Below are 21,572 nucleotides of genomic sequence, written 5' to 3' on the forward strand. Positions count from 1 at the left end.
ATGCCAGTTTCACCTTTGTCTCCTTCCACTGTCCTTGCGTCACTGGTACCCCATTGTCTTTTCCAAGTACAAAGGATAATCCCAGGCTCAGTTCACTGTGCTTCTGCTTGTGAAGGCCAGAGCTCTGTGATGTCCCTGCTCCTTATAAAAATAAGCCTCATGAAGCCTCTTTTTTCTTGTCATCATTGCTATGTATGGAAATGCATTAGTTTCCAATTTTTATTTTTAAAACAAGATGTAGACAGATTACAGGAGTTTCAGGATATGGCTCGCATTGAAGTGTACTACCCTGAGAAAGCGATGCGTGAAAAACAGTTCCTAGAGGGGAAACTGACTCAGTCGTGGTTTTTCATTTATTTTGTACATGGTGAAACACAAAGTCTGATCGTAAGAAATTATTTAAAATTCCTTCAGTCCTTTTGCAAGTGTATAATGGCATTTGTGGCTGTAAAACTATTCTGAACATTTTCCACCAATACAAATATTTTGAAGTGAAGGGATTAATGATCAGATTCTTGTGTCTTTCATTTTAGCTGCTGTTTTGTTCAGCAGCTCCCAAAACACCGACCAATATGATGCATCTCTTGAAGAGCTCACAGCCAAACAGCAGCAACAGAATGACAGAAAGCTGCACATAACAGGTGGAGAAACAGGAGAATGGAAAGATGGAGGGAATCAAGTATAAGGTCTCATGATTACTTAATCGCTATGCCCACATCTTGTTCCATAATGCATACAAGATTTCAGCCACCCAATCTACTGAAATCCCTCTCAGGACATGTCAGCCTTTAACTAAGCATCCACCTCTCATCCTGCTGGGTTATCCACCTCCCTTGGCATTTCGCTGTCTTCTGTTCTGCATTATCCCATTGGGTTTTTATCCTCATGCTATTATGTGAGTCTTAACGTATTATTGTCCTACTGTTGCTTGTGTCAATCACTTAGCACAAGGAGATTCTGGGGTTTCCCAGCTGTTCTCATCCCCCATCCTTACTATACTACCTACAGTATTTGGCAAAGTCCTGTCAGCCGATCATCTTTGCCACTGAACCATGCTAACTCAATGTAACGTGTGAGGGATAGATGTTGCCAGAAAAAGGCAGTTTCAGTGCTTCAGAGTACCCAGGTAGCCCTAAAGACTAAAATAAGACATTCCAAAAGGGTCTTGATCATTAGAATACTGTTACCCCATGGCAGAAGGAAGATTTCTGGTAACTTGCTGTGTCCCCTCCCACCAACCCACTGCTGTAGCAGGGTGCGTTTCCAAAGCTGGTCTGCCAAAAAACACTCTTGTCCAGCCAGAAGTGTCCCTCACACCCCCGCGCTGGGAGAGAATGAGCTCACTAATGAAGCCTCCCATACTTATCTGCTGGGATGAAATTACCTGCTAGGGCAGTATATTTAAATGTGCCATGCCTGTTCCCATGCTGTCTCAATATGGATATCTCAGCATCCCCTGGTACCTCAGTGGGAATAGCGGGGTTACAGGGGTGCAGAGCTTCAAAGGTTAAGCCTCCGCAGAGCTGTCTGCAGGTCTGGCCTGGGGATGGAGCAGTGAAAAATGGCCCCCTTGCACCCTATGTGGTGTCCCATGTGGCTTTCTTGTACCACGACATCCTGCAGAGCTACTAGCCCATGCTCTGACATCCGGGACCCTTTCCCAGACGGAAACCCGATGGCTAAACTGGGAAACTGTGCTTGCTCCAGTTCCCCCAGGTCTCATGGGCACACTCCCCCCCAGCGAAGGACCCGCAATAACTCCTGGCTCACCCCGCGCTGCCCCCTCCTCTCGGGGGCCTCAAGCCGGCACCCCCCAACGCCCGCTCCCGCCCACGGTTAGAGGTGCCCGTCCCCGGAGGGCTCAGCTGCGGGGGCCGGGGGGTGCCCCGGGCGGGGTGCCCCGGGCAGGGTGCCGCCGGGCTGGCCCAGCCCCGGAGCCGCCGGTGGGAGACCCCGGCCCCCCCGCGTAGGGCGGGAAGGCCTCGGCGGGGCCGGCTGGGAGGGTGGGCAGCGCCAGGGGGAGGGGCCCGTCCGGGCGGCCCCATAAATAGCCCTCGGCGGGGCGGCGGCGGGAGGAGCCGTCGGAGCCGTCGCCGCAGCCGCCGCAGCCGCCGCAGCCGTCGCCGCGGGGCAGAGTCAGCACCGCGGACAGCGCCCCTCCGCGCCCCGCCGCTCCCCGCCGCGCCGCCCCGCGCCCCCACCATGACGGCGGAGACCCACCTGCAGGGCGTGGAGATCTCGGCCGCCCAGTTCTTCGAGATCTGGCACCACTACGACTCCGACGGTGACTCCTTGCCCCCCCGGGGCGGCGGGGGCGCGGGGGGCGGCGGGGGACAGACCCACGGGAGGCTGGGGGGGACCCCACCGCTCCCGGCCCCGGCCCCCACCCCGCTCCGCGCCCGCCGCCCCGCAGCCGGGGGGCGCAGCCCGGCGTCGTCAGGGGCTGGGGCCGGAGCCGGGCGAGGCGCGCAGGGAGCCGCGCCGCCGGGAGGGCGCAGACGGCTCGGAGGCGTCCCTGCCAGCGCCGAAGAGCGAAGGGAGTTTGCAGGGGGCAGTGACAGCACCCCTAACTCTTTCTGTTGTAGGCAATGGGTACATGGATGGGAAGGAGCTACAAAACTTCATCCAGGAGCTGCAGCAGGCGCGGAAGAAGGCAGGCTTGGTAGGTTGATGTTTCACCCCACTTTTCCATCTCCTCCGGGAAAGAAGAGTTTTCCTGAGCAAACTCCGGTGCCCCACTTCCTTCTGTCCTCTGTTGCCATCCCATGGCTCATTCTCTTGCTCAGCAGGCAAAGGGGAGTAGCTCGGTTAGAAAGCGGCAGGTTGCAAATGAAATAAACCGCCGGCTTTGGAAAAGTGAGGCCAGGGTCCACCTCCCCGGAGGGCAGGTCCCCCCTCGCATCTTGGCAGGCTACAAGTTGATCCTTCTGGCAGTGCTTAAAAAGAAAAGTCAAGAAATGCATGGATGTTATCTTTTTGGCTTGGATGGGACCTTATGCCATTGCAGTTAATCTTACCTGATCCAGATGTGCACTGATGCTAAAAAAAAAAAAAAAAAAGAGAGAGAGAGGAAAGAAAGAAAAAACCAACACTTCAAGTTAGTTGGACTCTTAATTTCATACCTAATGGGCAGTATGGGCTGAAATGCATTTCTGCCCCTTGGTGGTCACTGAATAGATCTGCAGATGACTGCTAACCACTTCTTGCCCTTCACCAGTGTTACACACTAGGAGTACCAGTACCAAATCCTGGTGGTTTAAATTGTTCAGAGACAGTAAAGTTTTTGGCAATGTTGTCAAAACAGTTCTGTGTATGAGTTATTAAAGCACTGATGATAAATTTCCTCCAAACTATACCTCCATGGGGAAAGAACAGAGAGAAAGAAAGAAAAAGAAAAAAAAGAAAGAAATATTCCATGTAAAGATTTGAGTTAAAATAGAAGTGAACCTTTTTAACAATTGTCTTCAAAATAATCAGTTTTTAACACAAGCCACTTACCTTCAAACTCCAATATATAACCTAACGTAATCAATTTATGCTAAAAGACTTGTGAAGTAACAGAAAACAAAATTATAATTTAACTGGATGGCATGAGTGCATGGGGGAAACAGATTAATACTTCATATAAGAATACCTTCAAACTGAGCAATAGCTTTTGAATAATTAACTTTGCTTTAAAGTTGCTGTATATTTTAGAATAACATGTAGAAAAAGAAGAATCTTAATTTATTTTGTGGAAAATTGTATACTGTTATTAATGGTATAAGCACAAACTTCACACATCTGAAAATCTGTCTCCCAGCAATGCCTCTGATGTTACTGCAGTCCAGGTACCAGTTAATTCTTCCTAGTGCAGTTGGTGTAGGCACTCATTTTCATAAGTGTAAGTTTAAACTCTTTAAAAACAAACAAACAAACAAACCCAAACTCAAAAAAACCATGAAATTGGGAAAGGAGTATGTTTTTAGAAGGAAAAAAAAATTATTTTTTTTTCCCACGGAAAACGTTAAACACAACTTCAATTCCTTTCAAGTATTGCAACAAAACAAATCTCTCTTCTATACTGAAGTGCAGGAAACTGATGTCCATTAAAAAGAAGATATTAAAGCTTGTGTGTATTAGTATGAATGGCATTCTTAGTAGAAATGCTGATATATTATTCAGTAGTTAAAAAAATAATTAGAAGCTCAATGAAAAAAATATTTATTGTTTTAAGATCAGATTCTTTTCTCTCTCAAAGCAAGTGGGCATCTCTTCTTAAAACAGAGCCTGCTCAAAGTAACACAGAAAAGCCTTGCAGGATTATTCTTATCTGCTACAAATTTCATAATTTATGCCCTTTTTTAAAATAACCTCTGACTGTATCTCACACATCATTTTAAAATGTTCAGGTGTTTAATTAAGTTTTGTTTTCCCATTTTTCTGATTCAAACCTATCTTTGGAGTATTCTGCTGAAAAGAGCTATCTACAGTTGCAACATGAAATTCACTACTTGGTCTGTTGGCTCTGAGGCATGGATATATGTCATCTAAGGTGTCAAATCAAAGCTGATTCTTGGATTTGAAGGCTCATTTGCCAAACAAGCATCTCATTAGTTCATGCCTTGTCTCACGGGATGCTAATTCAGTAGCTTTGAATGTCTTTTTTTTGCCAGAAGGGACACATTGAGAAGCTAGTATAGGTTATATGTCATTTCCTCGCTGTCCTTCTTTTAACACCCCAAAGCTTCTTTGTCATCATTAGCTTCTGCATTTCAGGTCACTCTCCTGCTCACTATTTTTGAAATATTCAATTATGCATTCTTCATAGCTGGATTTTACATCAGTCATGCCATATGTATTAAAGAATTACATCGATTCTGTCATCCAATAGGATGGTTTAACATTTCCCAATATTCTTCCCAACTACAGAACCGTTCTAATTATGTTTTAATTCTAATCGTTTTATTAATCTACTCAGTAAGCCCATACTTTCACAGTTGCTTTTTCTCAGACGGAGCAGTAGCATGCAGCCTGATTCATGCTAGCCCCAAAGGGTGGATTTGTACTTGGAGGGTTTAGGGCTTGGGCTTTTCTGCGGTAACACTGTCTTTTTGTTTCATGCATTATGGTAGACACTGAATTGATCTGATATACCTTCAGGCATGTTGAAAGAACTGCCTCTTTTCTAAAGATAAAAGCGATATAAGTATATAAACATAGCTTCCATTTACTGCGCCCCATGTTCATGCAATACTTTCTCTATTATATGCCAATTGCCAAAAGAAACTGTGGGGTGTAAGTGACTAACATGGAGGTTGATTAAGGGTCAATAGGTGGATCTTGGCTGAGCTATTCCACATCTGTTGCTCACTTTCTCTGCATATAGAGATGATTACAATATATCTCCACAGAAAAATGTGATTTAATAGATGTTTATGAATAGGGTCATGTAGGTGTTTCTGTAGTGTCATCTATCCTTACGTTTTCAAATCATATCAAAAAAAGCTGGTTTTCTACAGCTACACTTGGCTGGACAAGTGTCTTAAATTTTTAAAGGGGAGACTGAGGTGTGAAGGGTTAGTTTCTTAATTTCTATCACTGAGCACTGCATCTGTATCAAGTTTAGGAGCAGACGTGGTTAAATTTATGCAAGTTTTCTTGACTAAAAACATTTATTTGAATAACATAACTTGAATAACTTATCAAGCAGCTCAAAAGCAGGTGAAATAAATACAAAAAAACCCTCACAACCCTTTCTGAATAATGTACTATAGGACAAACATCCTGTTTCCTTTAACCTGTAATTAGCTGTGCCTCCTTCAATGGCTGGACATTGTCTGGCACTGCAGAGCTGCTGTTGGAAAGATTAGTAAAATATTTAACCAGGACTAATTAAAATCCAGGTGTCTAAATTCTCCATTCTATCTGCTAAGCAAACTTGTCTGCACTTTGGGATCATTAGATGAAAGGTGACATTGAAGTGCATTGTATTAATAACCACATCTCTAATTAAAGCCATGGCTTAATTACTAACCTGCCATGGATGACTTTGACAGAAATAGGATACTAGGCCATGCTTGTATCAGCTACAAAGAACTGACATTTTAGTTAGCTTTGGTAGTTGAAATTTGGGACAAACTACAATGGACTTTGTACAGCTGAGATTCCCTGGGCCTCCAGCGAGAGAATGGATCCCTTAGGTCCCATATAATCAGATCTATTATAGCAACTAAACTTCTAATTTCCAGACTGCTGTATCTCCATCTATAAACATAGTGTTGTCCATTGTTTTAATATAACTGTAGTCCTGATTCTTCCTGCACCGTTTTATTAACTCACACCTGTAAGAAATACAGAGAAAGTTAAAAGTTTGATCAGTATCGAAGGCTGATGGCAGCTCATATCAAAGCAAGGCAAGGTAAGTTGAAGTGCAAAACTAAATACTTAGATATTCACCCCAAAGCTGGCACCTTTGCCGTAGCCTAGAGCAGGGACAGCCTTTAGAGAACAGACGTACAGTAGGGAGCATAATTTATATGAAGAACAATTATGCTGGCTTTACTTTGCCAGATTTAAGGTACTGCTCAAAGTTTTCTCCCTCCTAAATCCTCCCCTCTACATTTCAGCAGTGACATTTTGACTCTGTTTCTATGATAATCAAATACTAAACAGTGAAAAATGTATCGTGATGAGCTCTTTCAGGGCTAAAATAGCATCCATTGTTGAGGAAAAATCCACTCAAAAATGTGGAAAGGCTATTTTGGTGTTCAGCTATATTATACTGAAATGTTCTTATTTTGAAAGATTTTGTACTGCCTTCAAGTTGCTAATTTAAAAATGAAAAATGAGAAAATTGACTAATAATTGCCTATGAACTTCACCGTCATCCTCTTAAACAAAGGAGCTGTTATACACATCTTTCAACACATCTGTCTTCAAAATTTTTTTCATTCTGTAAACTAAAATAAGAGTTCTAAGTATTTAGAAGCCAATCATTCACACTGACTATAATGTAATGCCTCAGGAAGTAAAATTTATCACAATTACATTATTCATGTTAAAAAAATACTGTTTCATTTAAACTTGAGGAATCTAGCTGCAATAAGTGTGAGCACTTCATTAAATGTAGTATATTATTTGGCGACTAATAGAATATTCAAGTAAATTTACGTATGTTCCTCTGGATCTTTAAGTAATGATTCTCTCATTGTGACTTTGTAGGATTTAACACCTGAAATGAAAGCTTTTGTGGACCAATATGGAAAGACTGCTGATGGAAAAATAGGAATAGTTGAGGTAAGACAGTTACTTTATAACAAAAGACTGACATGTTGTAGAAAATACATTTAGCACAAAACAATGTAAACATGATATGTAAATATTTTGGATTTTTCAATTTCACAGAAAATTTCTTCTGCTGTCTTAAAATCTTTAGTATTTTTTTCATTAAAGAAATTTTTTCATTAACAAAAAGAAGGTATTCCTTACCCCTCTCCAGACATTTCACTAGACTTCATTTAACTCTGTGCACCCTTTGTTCAGTATAATAAGCACCAACAGTGATAGAGTTTTCCTGGAAAGCAGAAAAGAGCTCTATTTTAGAAATTTAGTTTGTGAAAGGTAATGTGATTTATTTCTACATATGATTTTGAAGTAATGCTCTGTCACAACCCCTATAGTGAGTATAACATATAAGTGAACATTTAAATGTTAATGGTAGTTGTGATCCAGTTTGTGAAAGATCAGGATTTCTTATTAATTCCTTTCTTGAACTTTAACAGAACTTCAGGCAGAAAATTCCCCTGTTCCTTACTCCCACTTTTCTAAAGAACGTAAAAATAACCAACTCCTTCTGCACCTACAGCTGCTCAACAATTGTGTAATTTAGGAAACTTGCTAGGAAGGGGGGAACCACTGTGTTTTCTCTCGCTTTCACTCTTCAATGCTGCAAGTCAAAAAAGTTTGCTAGGTTACAGCTGGAGAAGCCACTTTTTCAAGCTTAAATCTACAACTCATTTATGTCACTCTGAGTGCAGTGAGACTGCAGTTTTATTATTAAATGCTATTATTTTTTTTTTTTCTGATAATAAGAGAAGTGACCTAGAGAGATAATTAAGAAACAACTGGAAACAAGCCAGGTCTGCAAAATTTCTACAGTGACCAACTTTCAGTCAGTAGCAAATTTTAAAATAGAGGACTGCACAGAATCTGTAAAAGTCAATAGGAAGTATTACCGTTGATACAATAAATCATTTTAGGGCATCTTTTCTCCTCTGTCATGTGTCTGAATTGCATATACTTGTTTAAATGCATATGTAATGATGACAAAACTACAATCGAAATATGAGCAGTGTGTTTCACTTGCAGCTATAACTGATTTTAAAAATGCACCTTTTGACAATATGTAGCACTGATCAAATAGTTCTGCGTTTTAAAAAGAATTAAGTGTTTATTTGGACTAACAGACTGTTTGGTTTGGGACTAAAAAATGCTTCTTCATTTGGTATTGAAGAATCCTATTTAATTTATTATTTTTAAATATGTGTAATAGCAAGCACTGGGATGCAAGAAAAATGTATAGACAGTGGCTGAAAAAGACTGGGCTTCCTCACTTAGAAAAGATAACTGGAAGTTTTACCTTTCAAATTCTGTTTCTGATTCTGTTATTGACTTAATGGTTAAAGGTGAGAAAACTCAAGAGGGCCTGATATGGTACGGTGCTCACCACACCCAGTGAGGTGCCAAGCATGCTCAGCATCCACGGAAGCCACTGAATGGTGACAGTACTCAGTTCAGTGACTGAAGGGACTTTCTCCCTTAATATAGCAGTCTCCTAATCAAATAGCTATATTTTATTTCACTTACATCAGCACGGAGCTTCATTTTGAAAGTGCTGATGGGACTCAGATAAAACATGTTGTACATGCAGTTGATATTTGAATTTGATTCTCCTTCCTTATAAACAAAAATGTCCAGTAATTCCAGATTGTTCCCATTTACATAGTACATAAAATAGTTTTTTTCTGAAAAAGTGTATGAATATTGTTTAAAAAAAACCTTAACGTAAAACCATTCAGACTCCCAGCCATCATAATGAATACCTCAGCATCTGACGGAAAATGTCCTTGCAAATAATGAGTTTACAGGAAAGATCTGTTGACTGAGACAAAGAGGAGCCCTGGGTGGCTTCACAGAGGAAGGAGCGGATTTTCAGCTCAGATTGTCGATTCTGTCTTTGCAAACACACTGCAGTTAGTTCACTAGCTTTTATCCAGTGCACTCCAGCTAAAGGCTCAGTCTGACCTGTCCACTTGCTTGTCGTTGTGTAAGGCACCTGTAATTCATCTTTTGTACTCATTCAGGCAAATGGTTCACTGAAACGTGGATATGAAACCCAAGGTTTTGAAACTCAGGACTGCAGTAATTCCACATTCAAATTATTTGAAGCTCACTGCTGCTGTAAAAATAACTACTTATTAGCCTAAAATATTCTTTGTACTCCCATTCTCTATTGCAGGATTTTAAAAAGAAAATTCACTGTATTAGGTGAAAGGAATTTTAAATAGCATTAAATAGAAACAGATTTCATTACAGAGTGATTTCTAGAAAATAGTTCTGATATTGTTTTGAGTACTGGGAGTATTTTTTTCACTAGGTAACCTATAAAGAGGTATCTCGGCCTGCAACTGAACAGAGAGGAGTCAAGCCAGTCTCTGGCTTTGTGGTTGTCCTCTATAACTCCCAATGCAGAAACAGCCAACCTTCCTCATAAAAGCAGCATAGCTCATGGAAACACTCACTGAACCACTACTGCTGCCACAGATGAACTTGCAGCGGTCTGCACTCTTCTTCAAACATGGGTCACAGGGTCCCCCTATACTTACTTTCACAAAGAAGTCATTAGAAATTGCACCAGGTTTCCATCTTTCCTCTGTGGTGCTATAACTGGGACTTGGAAGCTGATTGAGTTTTGACACAATCTCCTCATCCCTTAATGATGCAGAGTTTTCCACAAAAAGCAGTGTAATGCTATTCGATGCATACGCTTGGAGAACTGGGCTTCCCTTTAGCGATATTATTTCTATTACGCTAAAGGATACGAAAGAAAGAAATCTCAAAACACAATTTTTGGCATTAGTCTGAGCTAATATTGGATATTGAGCTACTACATCTTTGTAACGTAAAAGCCTGTGCTTGCCCTGGGGATTTACAAAGGGTGAGAGGTATAGCTTAAAATAGGCTAATTTTCTTCCAGAGGTAATAGGTTCTGTACCTCTAATACAGTTTGGTACTGCTAGTAAGCTGTTAATAATTCTTTGGAAAGTTACTATTTTACATTTACCCTTGTACCTTGTACTATTTTACAGTGTCCTTGAAAAATTCACCAGTTACAGAGAGCCCATGAATGACACCTTATTTGTCATTTCCACACGTGTAAACCCTTTCCCATTGTCATAATTAGCCTCTTCCTCCAGACTCTGCTTATTATTATAATCAGTTCTTCCATTCAACATTTGTTGTTGAGTAGGAATGTACTCTAAAAATCGTAACTCCCCTGTTGTGGGAGCAATAAATAAATTTTTCCATAAATCGGTACTAAGTTACACACTTTTAACTATTGCGTACATATGAACATGTACTTACTCAAATGTGTATATGCTATTTATAACTGAGTTGGTTTTGAAAGCTGCTGACAAACCCATATTGTTTAAGTTGGTTGGGTTTGGTGCTCAGCCATTTAGCAAAGGCACTTGGAGTGCTCTGATGGGCCCAACAGCCTGCCATCAGCTGCACCATTTCTATAAGGAGCGTGCCTTGATGTGTCTTTTCAGTTGTACAAACACTTAAAGAATATAACTGATTCCTTGCACTGGTAATTTTAGAGAAACAAGAGATCTGTCTCCACACTCTTGTGCCTGTAGGGTGAGAGGGAGAGCTGAACTCACCTACAGCACTGCTGGAACCCAAGTAAAAAGCCTGAGCAATTAGGCAATAACATTGAAATAGACAGAATGAGGGATGTAAGGGTGTGAACTGAATGCAGAGAAACAAAAATTTGGATCAAAATTTTAAGATGGGGCTCCAGGAAGTCTGCAGATCTCATTTTTCGTGAAAGAATGCAGCTAAGAAATCCATCCTTCTCCATTTTCTCATCCTAGTAAGCACAGCTGGCCTATTCTTCAAGTAAAAATTTTTCTTTAATCAAAACACATTTCATACATTTTGAGGACAGAAAAAAATATTGGGCTTTTGTTAAAAACAAGTCATGATTTTACATTAAATTATACAGCATACTCTCCATCTTCTACATTTGTCACTTGCCAAAATTGAGTTATAGTAAATGAACATTTTCAATAATCAGTACAATAATGTCTGATTTTAAAAAAGCCTTTTGTAGAGCAGAGGCACTGGAAGAACCACGCCTGACTTTGTAGGGCTAAAAGCCCTTTTGATTTCTTTCTGGTATTTATAGCTCTTCTTGAACACATCTCTGTGCCTGACAGATGATGACTGTTTGCCATCCCCTCACCCTCCCCACTTGTTTTTTTTACTCCTGGCTTTTCCATATATTTTTCTGTTTACCTTACATGTGTTGTTCTTCATGTCAGTGTTCCTCTCACTTGTTCCTCAGTATCTGCCACAGGATCTTCTTAATTCGTGGTCCTTCACACTTACCCTCTGAACATCCCCGCATTACGCTTTCTCTTTGTGCCAATTGCAAGGCTCTCACCATAGAACCTAACTGCACGGGTGAATTTTTCCCCTTTTTCCCCAGCTACCCCTTAGGGAAAGTGATGTCTCACTCCCTTCTCTCAGAACTAAACTCTGTTTGACCTTGATGAATATGGCAAAGCCGCAAGCCAGAAGCCTTTCAGAGGCATCTTCCAAACATTTGAGCTAAGAGGATGAAGCTGCCTATGGGGCCACAATAAGGCAGTATAAGCACAAAGAATCTCACAGTCTTTTAAAAAGCTTCATGCTCTTTTCCAGGCTCAGCTGGCCTAATGAATAATCAAAATTTAATCTTTCTTAAATTCTGTTACAGCTTGCTCAGATATTACCGACGGAAGAGAATTTCCTGTTGTTCTTCAGATGCCAGCAGCTAAAGTCAAGTGAAGACTTCATGCAGGTACAGTAGGAAAAGTCACCTTTTGTAAAATTATCCAAGACCTGCTTGCCATAAATATATCATTAATGCATTCACGTTCTGATTGCAGACATGGAGAAAATACGACAGCGACCACAGTGGCTTCATTGATTCTGAGGAACTCAAGGTAAGCTGATATTTATGAGTAGGCACAAGATGAGAGCAGGCATTGGATGACAGCCTGTGCTGCTATCTGTTTCTTCAGATACCCACCAAATGCATGTTTTTGCATTTCAAACATGACCGAAAAGCAATGTGATTTGCTGATGTTTTTATCACCAGTAAATTATTTAAACTGAAACTCTAATCTGATCAATGTTTTTTAAAACATGTTTTAATTCAGATCAATGTTTGTCTCAAGTGACTCAGCATTGCAGGTACTGTAACTTAGAAATAAGAAAGATTAAGAAAGCAAGATAGGCCTGTGAAAGCTATGCTGTTCTTTTTTTTGGTATATTAGGGAGGAGAGCTGTTTTTTTCTTTTTTCTTTATTCTTTTTTTTTCCCCTAAGGACATCACTACCATCAACCACTATGCTGCTGGACAGATCGTGCTCTCTCAAGTATAATGTAATCCTCGTTTCCACTGTAATACTGTTAGGCTAACACAAATAGAACTCTGTTCCCCCTGCTTGGTTAAATTGGTGGGATTTTGGTGTCAGCTTTAATATGCACAAATAAGAACAGAATTGAGATAATTCAATTAGCCATCTCAGCCCTGAAGATTTAAAACACCTTAAATCTGCAATGATTTACCTCTCTAGTCATAAAACTAACAGCAATTTGTAGATCTTGAATTACAGTCACAGAATCACAGAGTGGTTGGCAGGGACCTCTGGAGGACATCTTGTCCAACCCCCCTGGTCAAGCAGGGCCACCTAAAGCCAGTTGCCCAAAACAATATCCACAGGGCTTTTGAATATCTCCAAGGATGAAGACTCACAACATTCCCAGACAACCTGTGCCAGTGCCTGGTCACCCTCACAGTGAAAATGTGTTTCCTGATGTTCAGAGGGAACCTCCTGTGTTTCAAGTTTGTTCCCACTGTCTCTGGACCTGTCACTGGGCACCAGCCTGGCTCCATCCACTTTGCACACTCTCCTGAAGTATTTATATACATTGACGAGGTGCCCCAAGCCTCGTCTTCTTCAGGCTGAACAGTCCCAGCTCTCCCAGCCTTTCCTCAGAGGAGATGCTCATATGCAAGACCTTCTGACTAGAAAGGTGCTTTTTTCCACAGTTCAACTGCATTTGATACATTACTGTAGCTTTTAATTCAGAAGAATCAAAACAATTCCTAGAGAAAGACCTAGCAGTGTTTATCCATCTCTTTTAGACTATTTTGCCCATATATGTGCTAAAGAACTAAATAAGCTTTATTAACTAAAGCTCTGGGAGATCAAACTGTCTGAAACCCTTACAGTTCTTCTGTTCAGAGGAGGAATCTACATCAGACAATTCACACCTTTTTTCCTTTTCTCTTCCTCTTTGAGTTTGGTATCTGTGTGACATTGCTGAGGATCCTACCTGAAGGTACCCCTCAGGCAGATGAGCTTAGTCTGCTGGCTGGTCACAGCCAGTCAGTGTACCTAAAGTCTGCAGGATCAGGAGAGGCCATGCATGTAGCACTTGAGAACTCTCCAGCTGTTAGACAATGCCTTAAGGACTGTTGCCAGCTGCTATAATTTAAAGTAAACCTAAAAAGGCAGGGCTGATTGAGGACCAGCTGAAGAATAAAGACGTTTAAACTGCATCCCTAGTGGTCCCTTCTCTCTTGTGCTGTGAAATTTTGTCCATCTCAGAAAAACAGGCCATCTTAACATATTGAACATAAGACATAAATATCCAGTTTTACTTGTAGATCAGTATTTCTTGACAAGCCCAAACATTTTAAGTATTTGCTATGTGAGGAGTACACCCACTCAAAATGTTGTAAGAGAAATTAAAGCTGGAAATCAGGAATACTTTCTAACAATAGAAACAGCGGTCGAATATGTTGTCTAAGGGGGAGGCAGACTCTCCATCACGGCCTGTATTTAGGAAAGGTTTGGCAATAGCTCAGATCAGACAGTAACTCAGGAAGTTTAGATACAGATGATCCTTTCTTGAGACATGGAGACAGACTGGATAGCCATTCAATGTCCTTTCCAGTTCTATTTTCCACCAAAGCACACAAGATCAAACATGTCTCCATAATGTCCATTTACAACATTTCAGCCATGCTCTTTGTATACACACCACCAGGAAGGCCCTCCAGCATGGATGGAGGGGGCAAAACTAGAAGAACTACAGTGGGTATTAGTCGTGTGACTGTTGACATGGTTGCATTCAAGCTCAAGAAAGTCATCTATGTACAAATAGATTTTCTTACAAGCTACCCCATTTTATATCTTGAAATGTGGGCCAAGATTCCACAAAGATAATGACACTCCAACTGATGACACTAATTAGGTACTTCATTGAGCACTGACAGGCATACAGACATCTCAGTTCTTGTAACACCCTTGTTAAGTAAATTGATATCTTTCTTTTTTAATGTCACAGAGCTAGTACAGAAATTTAAACCACTGAATAGGTGGAAACAATCTCATTTTTTAAAGTAATAATGGCTGATGTTTCAAGTCCTGTGACAGTATATCAAATTCTCATTCAATAAAATGCAATGAAACTGGCTGCACACATTTAAAATAGAAGGTAGAAAGGAGCAATGTAGCTTAACGTTCACTTCTAGCATCAGGTACTGCCACAGGCAAGAAGAAAACTTGATTAATCATTGATCTTTTCTGTAAAATTGTACCTATGTTGCAAGAAGTGATTAGGCATCCTCGTTTTCAAGGAGACTCAAGGTTAATTAGTTTAGTTTACTGATAGAGCTGATTAGGAAGCAGTACACTTGAAAGCCAAACCATTTTTTCCAAAATCACAATACAACAAATGGCATACAATGCAGAAAGTTTTATGAGTCACTTTTTCCAAATAAAACGGCAATATACTTGAATTGATCAAAAGAAACTGTTATATTCTTAGCTGTTAATTACTGCTTTTCATACTTACTTGGAACTTCAGCAGTAAATACTAAAGTGAGAGTAAAATAGTATTTCCCGTTACTTTAATCTGAAGTTAGCATGTCAAGCATTTTATACCGTAAATAAAAAATGACCTATTATTTTTCTATTTATTTTAACAGAGTTTCTTGAAAGATTTATTACAGAAAGCAAATAAGCAGATTGAAGACTCAAAGCTAACAGAATACACAGAAATAATGGTAAGATTATTTACAGACATTATTTCATCAAGACTGGATTAATCCAACTCAATTTATCTTTAGTTGCTGGAAGGCTCCAAACGACTTGGAGTCCACCAGGTCCTAATCAGGCTAACTATGTCATTGCAACAGGTAGATGACCAAGGCATCTAGCCTTGCAAGTACTTCTGCAGCTACAGAGTTTTGATGGGAAGTTTTCAGTGCTGCTTGAAAAAAAACGGTCAGGAATTTTGAATCTTCTTGGCACTTAAATGATATTAGATAGACCAAACCATAGAATTTTCCCATTCTGCTTCCTTGTGCCATTAGTTGCAAAGCTTAAGTTCACAAGAGAAAAACTGTACCTGTCATTAATACATTATTACATTTAGATCAAATTAATTTGGGTTTACTTTCTACGTTTTGCCTTCTTACAGTGCTGCAGTGTCTGCCTCTTGTCTTAAAAGCCATCAAGCCATCACATGGTGGCTTCTTACCAGATTTACAAGCATCTCACTCTTTCCTTCTCCCTCTCTTCAAGAAGGAGAAATCGATGTTTCAGATAAAACACCAGAACAAAGCTGTCGTTTCCCTGGCCTTAATTCAGCCTGTCCTTGGGGCACTCCTTCCATCCCACTGCTATGGTGCTCCATGGTAAGGACCAGTATGGGCTTCTGAGTGGACATTTCAAGAAAAAAAAGGCTCAGAATCCTTGTCTTCAGGAAATGTGTAACACTACATTTTTTGTTTTGCTAGCTTGGTTTCATCCTAAAATATTTTTAGCAATCAAAAATGTGCCAAGTAAACACACTAGTCCTCAAACTGGTCTGAGAATGGCTGATCAAAACTTGTGGTTTTCCCGGAAAAAGCCTGCTGGTTTGTTGTACCAGTATAAACCATTTACCTAGAATTGTCACTGTTTATTCACTGGTGAAAATAAGACATATCCTTTTCATTCAGGGAGCGTTTTGACCTTCATCTTAAAGCATGCTCTACATTCTGGCCTCTGCAGAGAGATCCAATGACAAAGAATTAACAGCAATAAGAAAAAAAAATAAATAAGGCTGGCTCTCCCATAATCTCCTCAGAAACTAGAAAAGACTACTAGAAAACATACGGTCCTGAGCAGCTGCAGGCAGGCACAGCCAGGCACTAACGACCCATCAAAATACAAAGTATGTTGACTTCACAGCTGGCACTGCGTACCTCCCCCAAATGCAAATCTCCTTTCATGGAAAATGCATGCAAGGCAGATGCTTTTATGCAAGGAAAGGAAGCGTTCAAAGGAACCAAGGTGTTGTGCAGAAATAAATGTTTATAGAATTGGCGTCTCTTCTGGTCTCCTTTGCCATTTATCATGTATTAACCAAGTGAAATTAAGTCTTTTTTCATGGCATTAATTCTGTCTTTAAAAGGATATACACTTTTCTCAGCACAGGATGTCGTTTTTCCTCTTATCTAAAAATTACTTCTAAAATTACTGTGATTGAAAGAGATGGGATGGAGTGTGGGTGGTGGTGTTTTCAGTACAATGCCTAACAATGTTTGCTGCTTTTGTGACTCTTTTATACAGCACAGGCAAAATAATACTTGAAAGTAGAAAAATAGAACTATACAGATGTAAAAACTGGGAGAGGAAGTCCCACGCAAGTGCACTATCTCCATCTGCTTCTAATAACCAGTATAAACTGTTTGTGCTTCTCAAGCAGCAGAGGCTCATCTTTTCAAGGCCTCAAAGGAACACACTTTAACACAATAGGGTGATTAAAAATGATCAGAAATAGCATTTACTTGTTTTGTCCAATTACATTAATATACTTATTCTTATAATTTAATTATGATTATTTGGAGAGATTTAATTTCCCGTTTTCATACCATCAACAAAATGAGATCATCTATAGCATCTGTTCACTCTTTCCTTGAAATATATCACAGAAACAGAATGTGATCTTTACTTAAATATTTAGACCTAGCAGTTAATTGAATTAAACGTCTATTATCTTCTGACTATGCAATTTAATGCCTGGGATTCTATTGCACTTTACCCATCTGTTGTTTCACCTTTAAGAATAGACAATAATGATGCTATTATCAAATCATGACATGAAGTCAAAAGTAAAATGTTATCACGTCAAGACTCCTCTCATTTATAATTAACTACATGAGCATTTTTCATACGGAACATTCATCCCTGCAGGCTGGTTAAGACCAACCTTAGAGTAGGTTAATCAGAATTGCTCGTCTGGCTTCTTATGAGGCTTTTGCAGTAGAATCAATCACTATAAATTACTTCATCAGTACTTTAAATAAATGCATTACACAGCAAATGTGAAGATTAAAACCTGGAGCCATAATTTCGGCATGAAGTAAAGGCTATATTTCATTGAATTTAAGTTTTCCAAAGAAGTGTTTACTTCATTATGTTGATTAATTTTGATTAGTAATGTAGAATTATATGTTCTTTCAGCTTAGGATGTTTGATGCAAACAATGATGGGAAGTTGGAGCTTACTGAACTGGCCAGGTATGTCTTCTGACTCTTTGCATAACAAGTATCATGTACCAAGCACTGTTACGGAAGGAGTTAAATATTTTGACCTTTCTTTTTCCTCTCCAAAGGCTACTCCCAGTGCAGGAAAATTTTCTTATTAAATTTCAGGTATGAATATTCACATTCTTAAGGTAACTTGTTACCATCATACATAACTGGTGTAATTAACGGATGTGTTTTCCTTTTGGCATTTAGGGTGTCAAAATGTGTGCAAAAGAATTCAATAAAGCCTTTGAGATGTATGATCAAGTAAGTCTTTCAAAAACCTTTTTAATTGTGTAGTCTGATGGCATTTATTTTCTGAGTTTGTGGAAAATTAGCCACAACCTCTGAAATGAAAAATAAATGTTTAAAATTATCTTTAATGTTATTTTTCAGGATGGTAATGGCTATATAGATGAAAATGAACTTGATGCACTACTGAAGGATCTCTGTGAGAAGAACAAAAAGGTAATCCTAAAGGCCTTTTGGAGATTAGATTTAATGTGGATTTTAAGGACATGTTAATCCACCCTATTAAGATAAATATAGAGCTTCTAAGTCGTAATTCCTGAAGTCAAAGTACACGTAAAATTCTCGGCAGAAGTCACAACTTTGTAAATTCTGAACTAGGGGAGTTGTGATTGTATAGCAACACTCTTTAAATCTTGCTTCTGAGACATCTATAGCTATCAGCTATTTAACATGGCTATAAGATGGATAACACACAAATGCATAAGCAATATTTATAATGTATTACTGTCAGACAGTCAGTCTGAGAATATCCCCCCCCTTTTTTTTTTTTTTGTCATTTTCTGCCTTGGAAGCAAACTTGTTCATGCTGGTAAAGCATTATCTGTTCTTTAAATAGGAATTAGACATTAACAACCTTGCGACATACAAGAAAAGCATCATGGCCTTGTCTGATGGAGGAAAGCTTTACCGAGCAGAACTGGCTCTTATTCTCTGTGCTGAGGAAAACTAGAACTCTTCTATCATGTCCACTTAACTAGTGATGTACTCATCTACACAATAACTGTGCACTATAAGGGAGTAGGCTGTATTTTTAAACTGCATATAGAAAATTAGCCAGGATGTGTGGCACATTCCTTTCAGTTTGTTTCTATACTGTTTGTAATGTACAGTTTTTGTAACAATAAGATTGATAAAGAGATTGTTTATGTTTGGGCCAGTCTGTATATTCAAAAAGAAACTAAAATATGTCGGGGTTGGTTTTGGTTTTGCTTTCATAAACACAGCTGGGAAAAAAATTAAACCTGCTGACATTGCTGTGGTCATCATATCCTTTGACACTTGCAACATTTCTTGTTGAACGACGTAACAAAAAGGTCTACAGATATCTTTCCCCGTTACAAGCGTGGGTTTTTTAAATGCAAAATATGAATTCAGATGAAACATGATCTAGGTCTGAAACAGGAAAGAGATGCTGGCATGCCTGATTTCCAAAAATTAACAAGGCACTAGGAAATATTTTCAGTTGTCAAACCGCCCACTTACAGGTCTGTGCTCTCTGCAGTTTTTCAATTACTCTTCTCATTATGAACTCATAGCATATAGACAAAGCATTTATCCGGGATAGATCTCCACGCAGTAGCTGACAAAAATGTAGTGTTTTCAATCTAGCTGTTTAACTTTACTGAATTTAAACACAGGCACTTCAGAAATAAATGCCTTTAATCTGTCTTGGAATCCTGGCTAAATGACAGGTAGTATAGTTAATACACAGATTAACATATGATATTATAAGTGTACCTTTCATGACTATTGCTGTGTCAGAGAATATGACAATCCATTTTCTAAACTATTTTCACATTTTGCAGGTTATAACTATTCTAGTAAATTGCTGTTTTTACATCATATTCTGTGTAATCTATAATTAAATTTAATAACCTAAGATTGTTGGTGTCTACTTTGTCTATCTCCTGGATTTTTTTTCTGTACCATGTAAGGGACAAAACAACTATTTAAAAACCATGTGCCTCCTCAGATCTTACACTGAATTACTAATCTATAACAGTTAAATTAAAATTTAACACTAAATGAAACAAAAGGTCTAGTACAGATTTTATACCAATCTAGTAATTTAGTTTACATGGACTCAGCTTTTTATTATGCTTGAGAGGTATTTTTAAAATGGGAACCATACTATGGAAACAGCCTTGTCTTCTTGCATCTTTATTTTTTTGGCTTGGCTCCCTTTTTACTTTACACTGGTTTTATGCCAGGCAACTCCACTAATGTCCAGGCCATTGCTCCCAGTATGTACTGGTGTCGGAAGGAAATTGGGCTGTGTCTTAAAGCCAAAAAATCTACGTTGCTTCCACGTACAACTGTTTCAGAAGCAATTCCAGGTTAGCAGAAGAGCTATATACAACTTCTCAGATGCATCTCTGTGTCTTACGTAAGCAGAAGCAAATGCATTTTATTTGAAACGTGTCTCAAACAACGAGGCTCAGATTCTTGAAGATTATTGTCACTGAATTCCCACTGAAATGAATCTTTGAATTCTTCAGGTGAACTCAGGCAACTAAATGCCATTTTAGGAATGGCCTAATGGCCTTGGGATCTCTCTAGTCTGAGCCTTGGGAAGTTAAGGAGTAGATGGTGCCAGATGGGTCTTGCTGAACCCCCTTCCCCCTCAAATAAAAAAAAAAAACAACAAAAGATTAAGCTAGCTCATTGTCACCGCTTTACTCCCACTGCATGCACAGTGATTTAACTTCTGCTTGTTCTCCTCTTTTCTCTATGCAATGTGAAATACAATTGTGTGTGTTAAGTGGAGGAACACTGAATCTGCCTATCAGTACAATAAATGATTGATATTGTTCATACTGTGCACCTGAAACCCTGGATCTTGCCTTATTTTAACATTCTAATAGTGTAAAGGTAAAGAAAAAAACCCAAAACTTGTATGTAAACATATGTGGCTGCTCAACTCATTACAATGGAAGATAAAAACGTTTAAAGTGTTTTTTCACAAAAAGTCATCACAGAAACCTGAACATAAGTAAAGTTACCTGTCACAGACCTGTTCTGAAACCACCCTTCCACTCCAGCTGCTGCCACCACCTGCCTCTGCTGCAGAGCGTGACACAGAAAGCAGGTCTCAGTCACCAACAGGCAGAGTGCTTCCTGCAGTTATTTCTCATAAATAAAACCTGGATTAAGAGACAGCAATTTAAAAACCCCATTCTAGCAAAGATGTCTACTATGTCAGTGCAAAGCAAAATAGGGGTAAGTCAAAAGTGCTGTAAAAACTCCAGGTTTTAAAATCTCTGAAACATTCCTGGGCACAGCTCTTAAAACCATCACAGCTGGGGCAGAACAAAGCTTGGAATAGTGAGAGAGGTGATGGTAAGGAAGACTGCAAGCTTCCTTCTTCTGGTAGACATCTGGTGTCCAAAAAAAGGATTGAAATTAAAATTTTTGCACAAAAATTAATGACATGAGGTAGTGCAGGTATGCCATGTTCCTGCTAAACAGAGAAACTGACTGACACGTAGCTACCTGGGATCCACTTTACTGAAGCCATTAATCATTTTATTGTCTAAAAATATGTATTTTATTAAAATAAGCGTTCAAATAAGCACTCAGGCTCATAAATACTCAAAACTACTGTCCTACAAATTATAAACTAGTACGTTGTAAA

At 39.4% G+C, this 21,572-nt stretch overlaps 1 protein-coding gene across 1 annotated transcript; it reads left to right on the forward strand.

The window, feature by feature from the left end:
• The first annotated feature begins 2,079 nt into the window (after positions 1-2,079).
• CALB1 (calbindin 1) lies at positions 2,080-19,821 on the forward strand. The gene is made up of 11 exons (XM_055706347.1): positions 2,080-2,284; positions 2,586-2,662; positions 7,204-7,278; positions 12,029-12,112; positions 12,201-12,257; positions 15,317-15,394; positions 17,841-17,896; positions 17,992-18,031; positions 18,119-18,172; positions 18,302-18,373; positions 18,774-19,821. Exons 1-11 carry the CDS (start codon positions 2,203-2,205, stop codon positions 18,885-18,887), a joined length of 789 nt encoding a protein of 262 aa, XP_055562322.1. The 5' UTR covers positions 2,080-2,202; the 3' UTR covers positions 18,888-19,821.
• The last annotated feature ends 1,751 nt before the right edge of the window (positions 19,822-21,572 follow it).

The sequence above is a fragment of the Falco cherrug genome, chromosome 3 (genome assembly GCF_023634085.1).
Source record: "Falco cherrug isolate bFalChe1 chromosome 3, bFalChe1.pri, whole genome shotgun sequence".
Taxonomy (NCBI): domain Eukaryota; kingdom Metazoa; phylum Chordata; class Aves; order Falconiformes; family Falconidae; genus Falco; species Falco cherrug.

What these genes read in the sequence shown, in the direction of transcription:
- CALB1 (XM_055706347.1), top strand. Translation starts at nt 2,203, where the DNA reads ATGACGGCGGAGACCCACCTGCAGGGCGTGGAGATCTCGGCCGCCCAG. An exon ending in CGCGGAAGAAGGCAGGCTTG is followed by an intron (nt 2,663 to 7,203) that starts GTAGGTTGATGT and finishes GTGACTTTGTAG; the next exon opens with GATTTAACACCTGAAATGAA. An exon ending in GAAAAATAGGAATAGTTGAG is followed by an intron (nt 7,279 to 12,028) that starts GTAAGACAGTTA and finishes ATTCTGTTACAG; the next exon opens with CTTGCTCAGATATTACCGAC.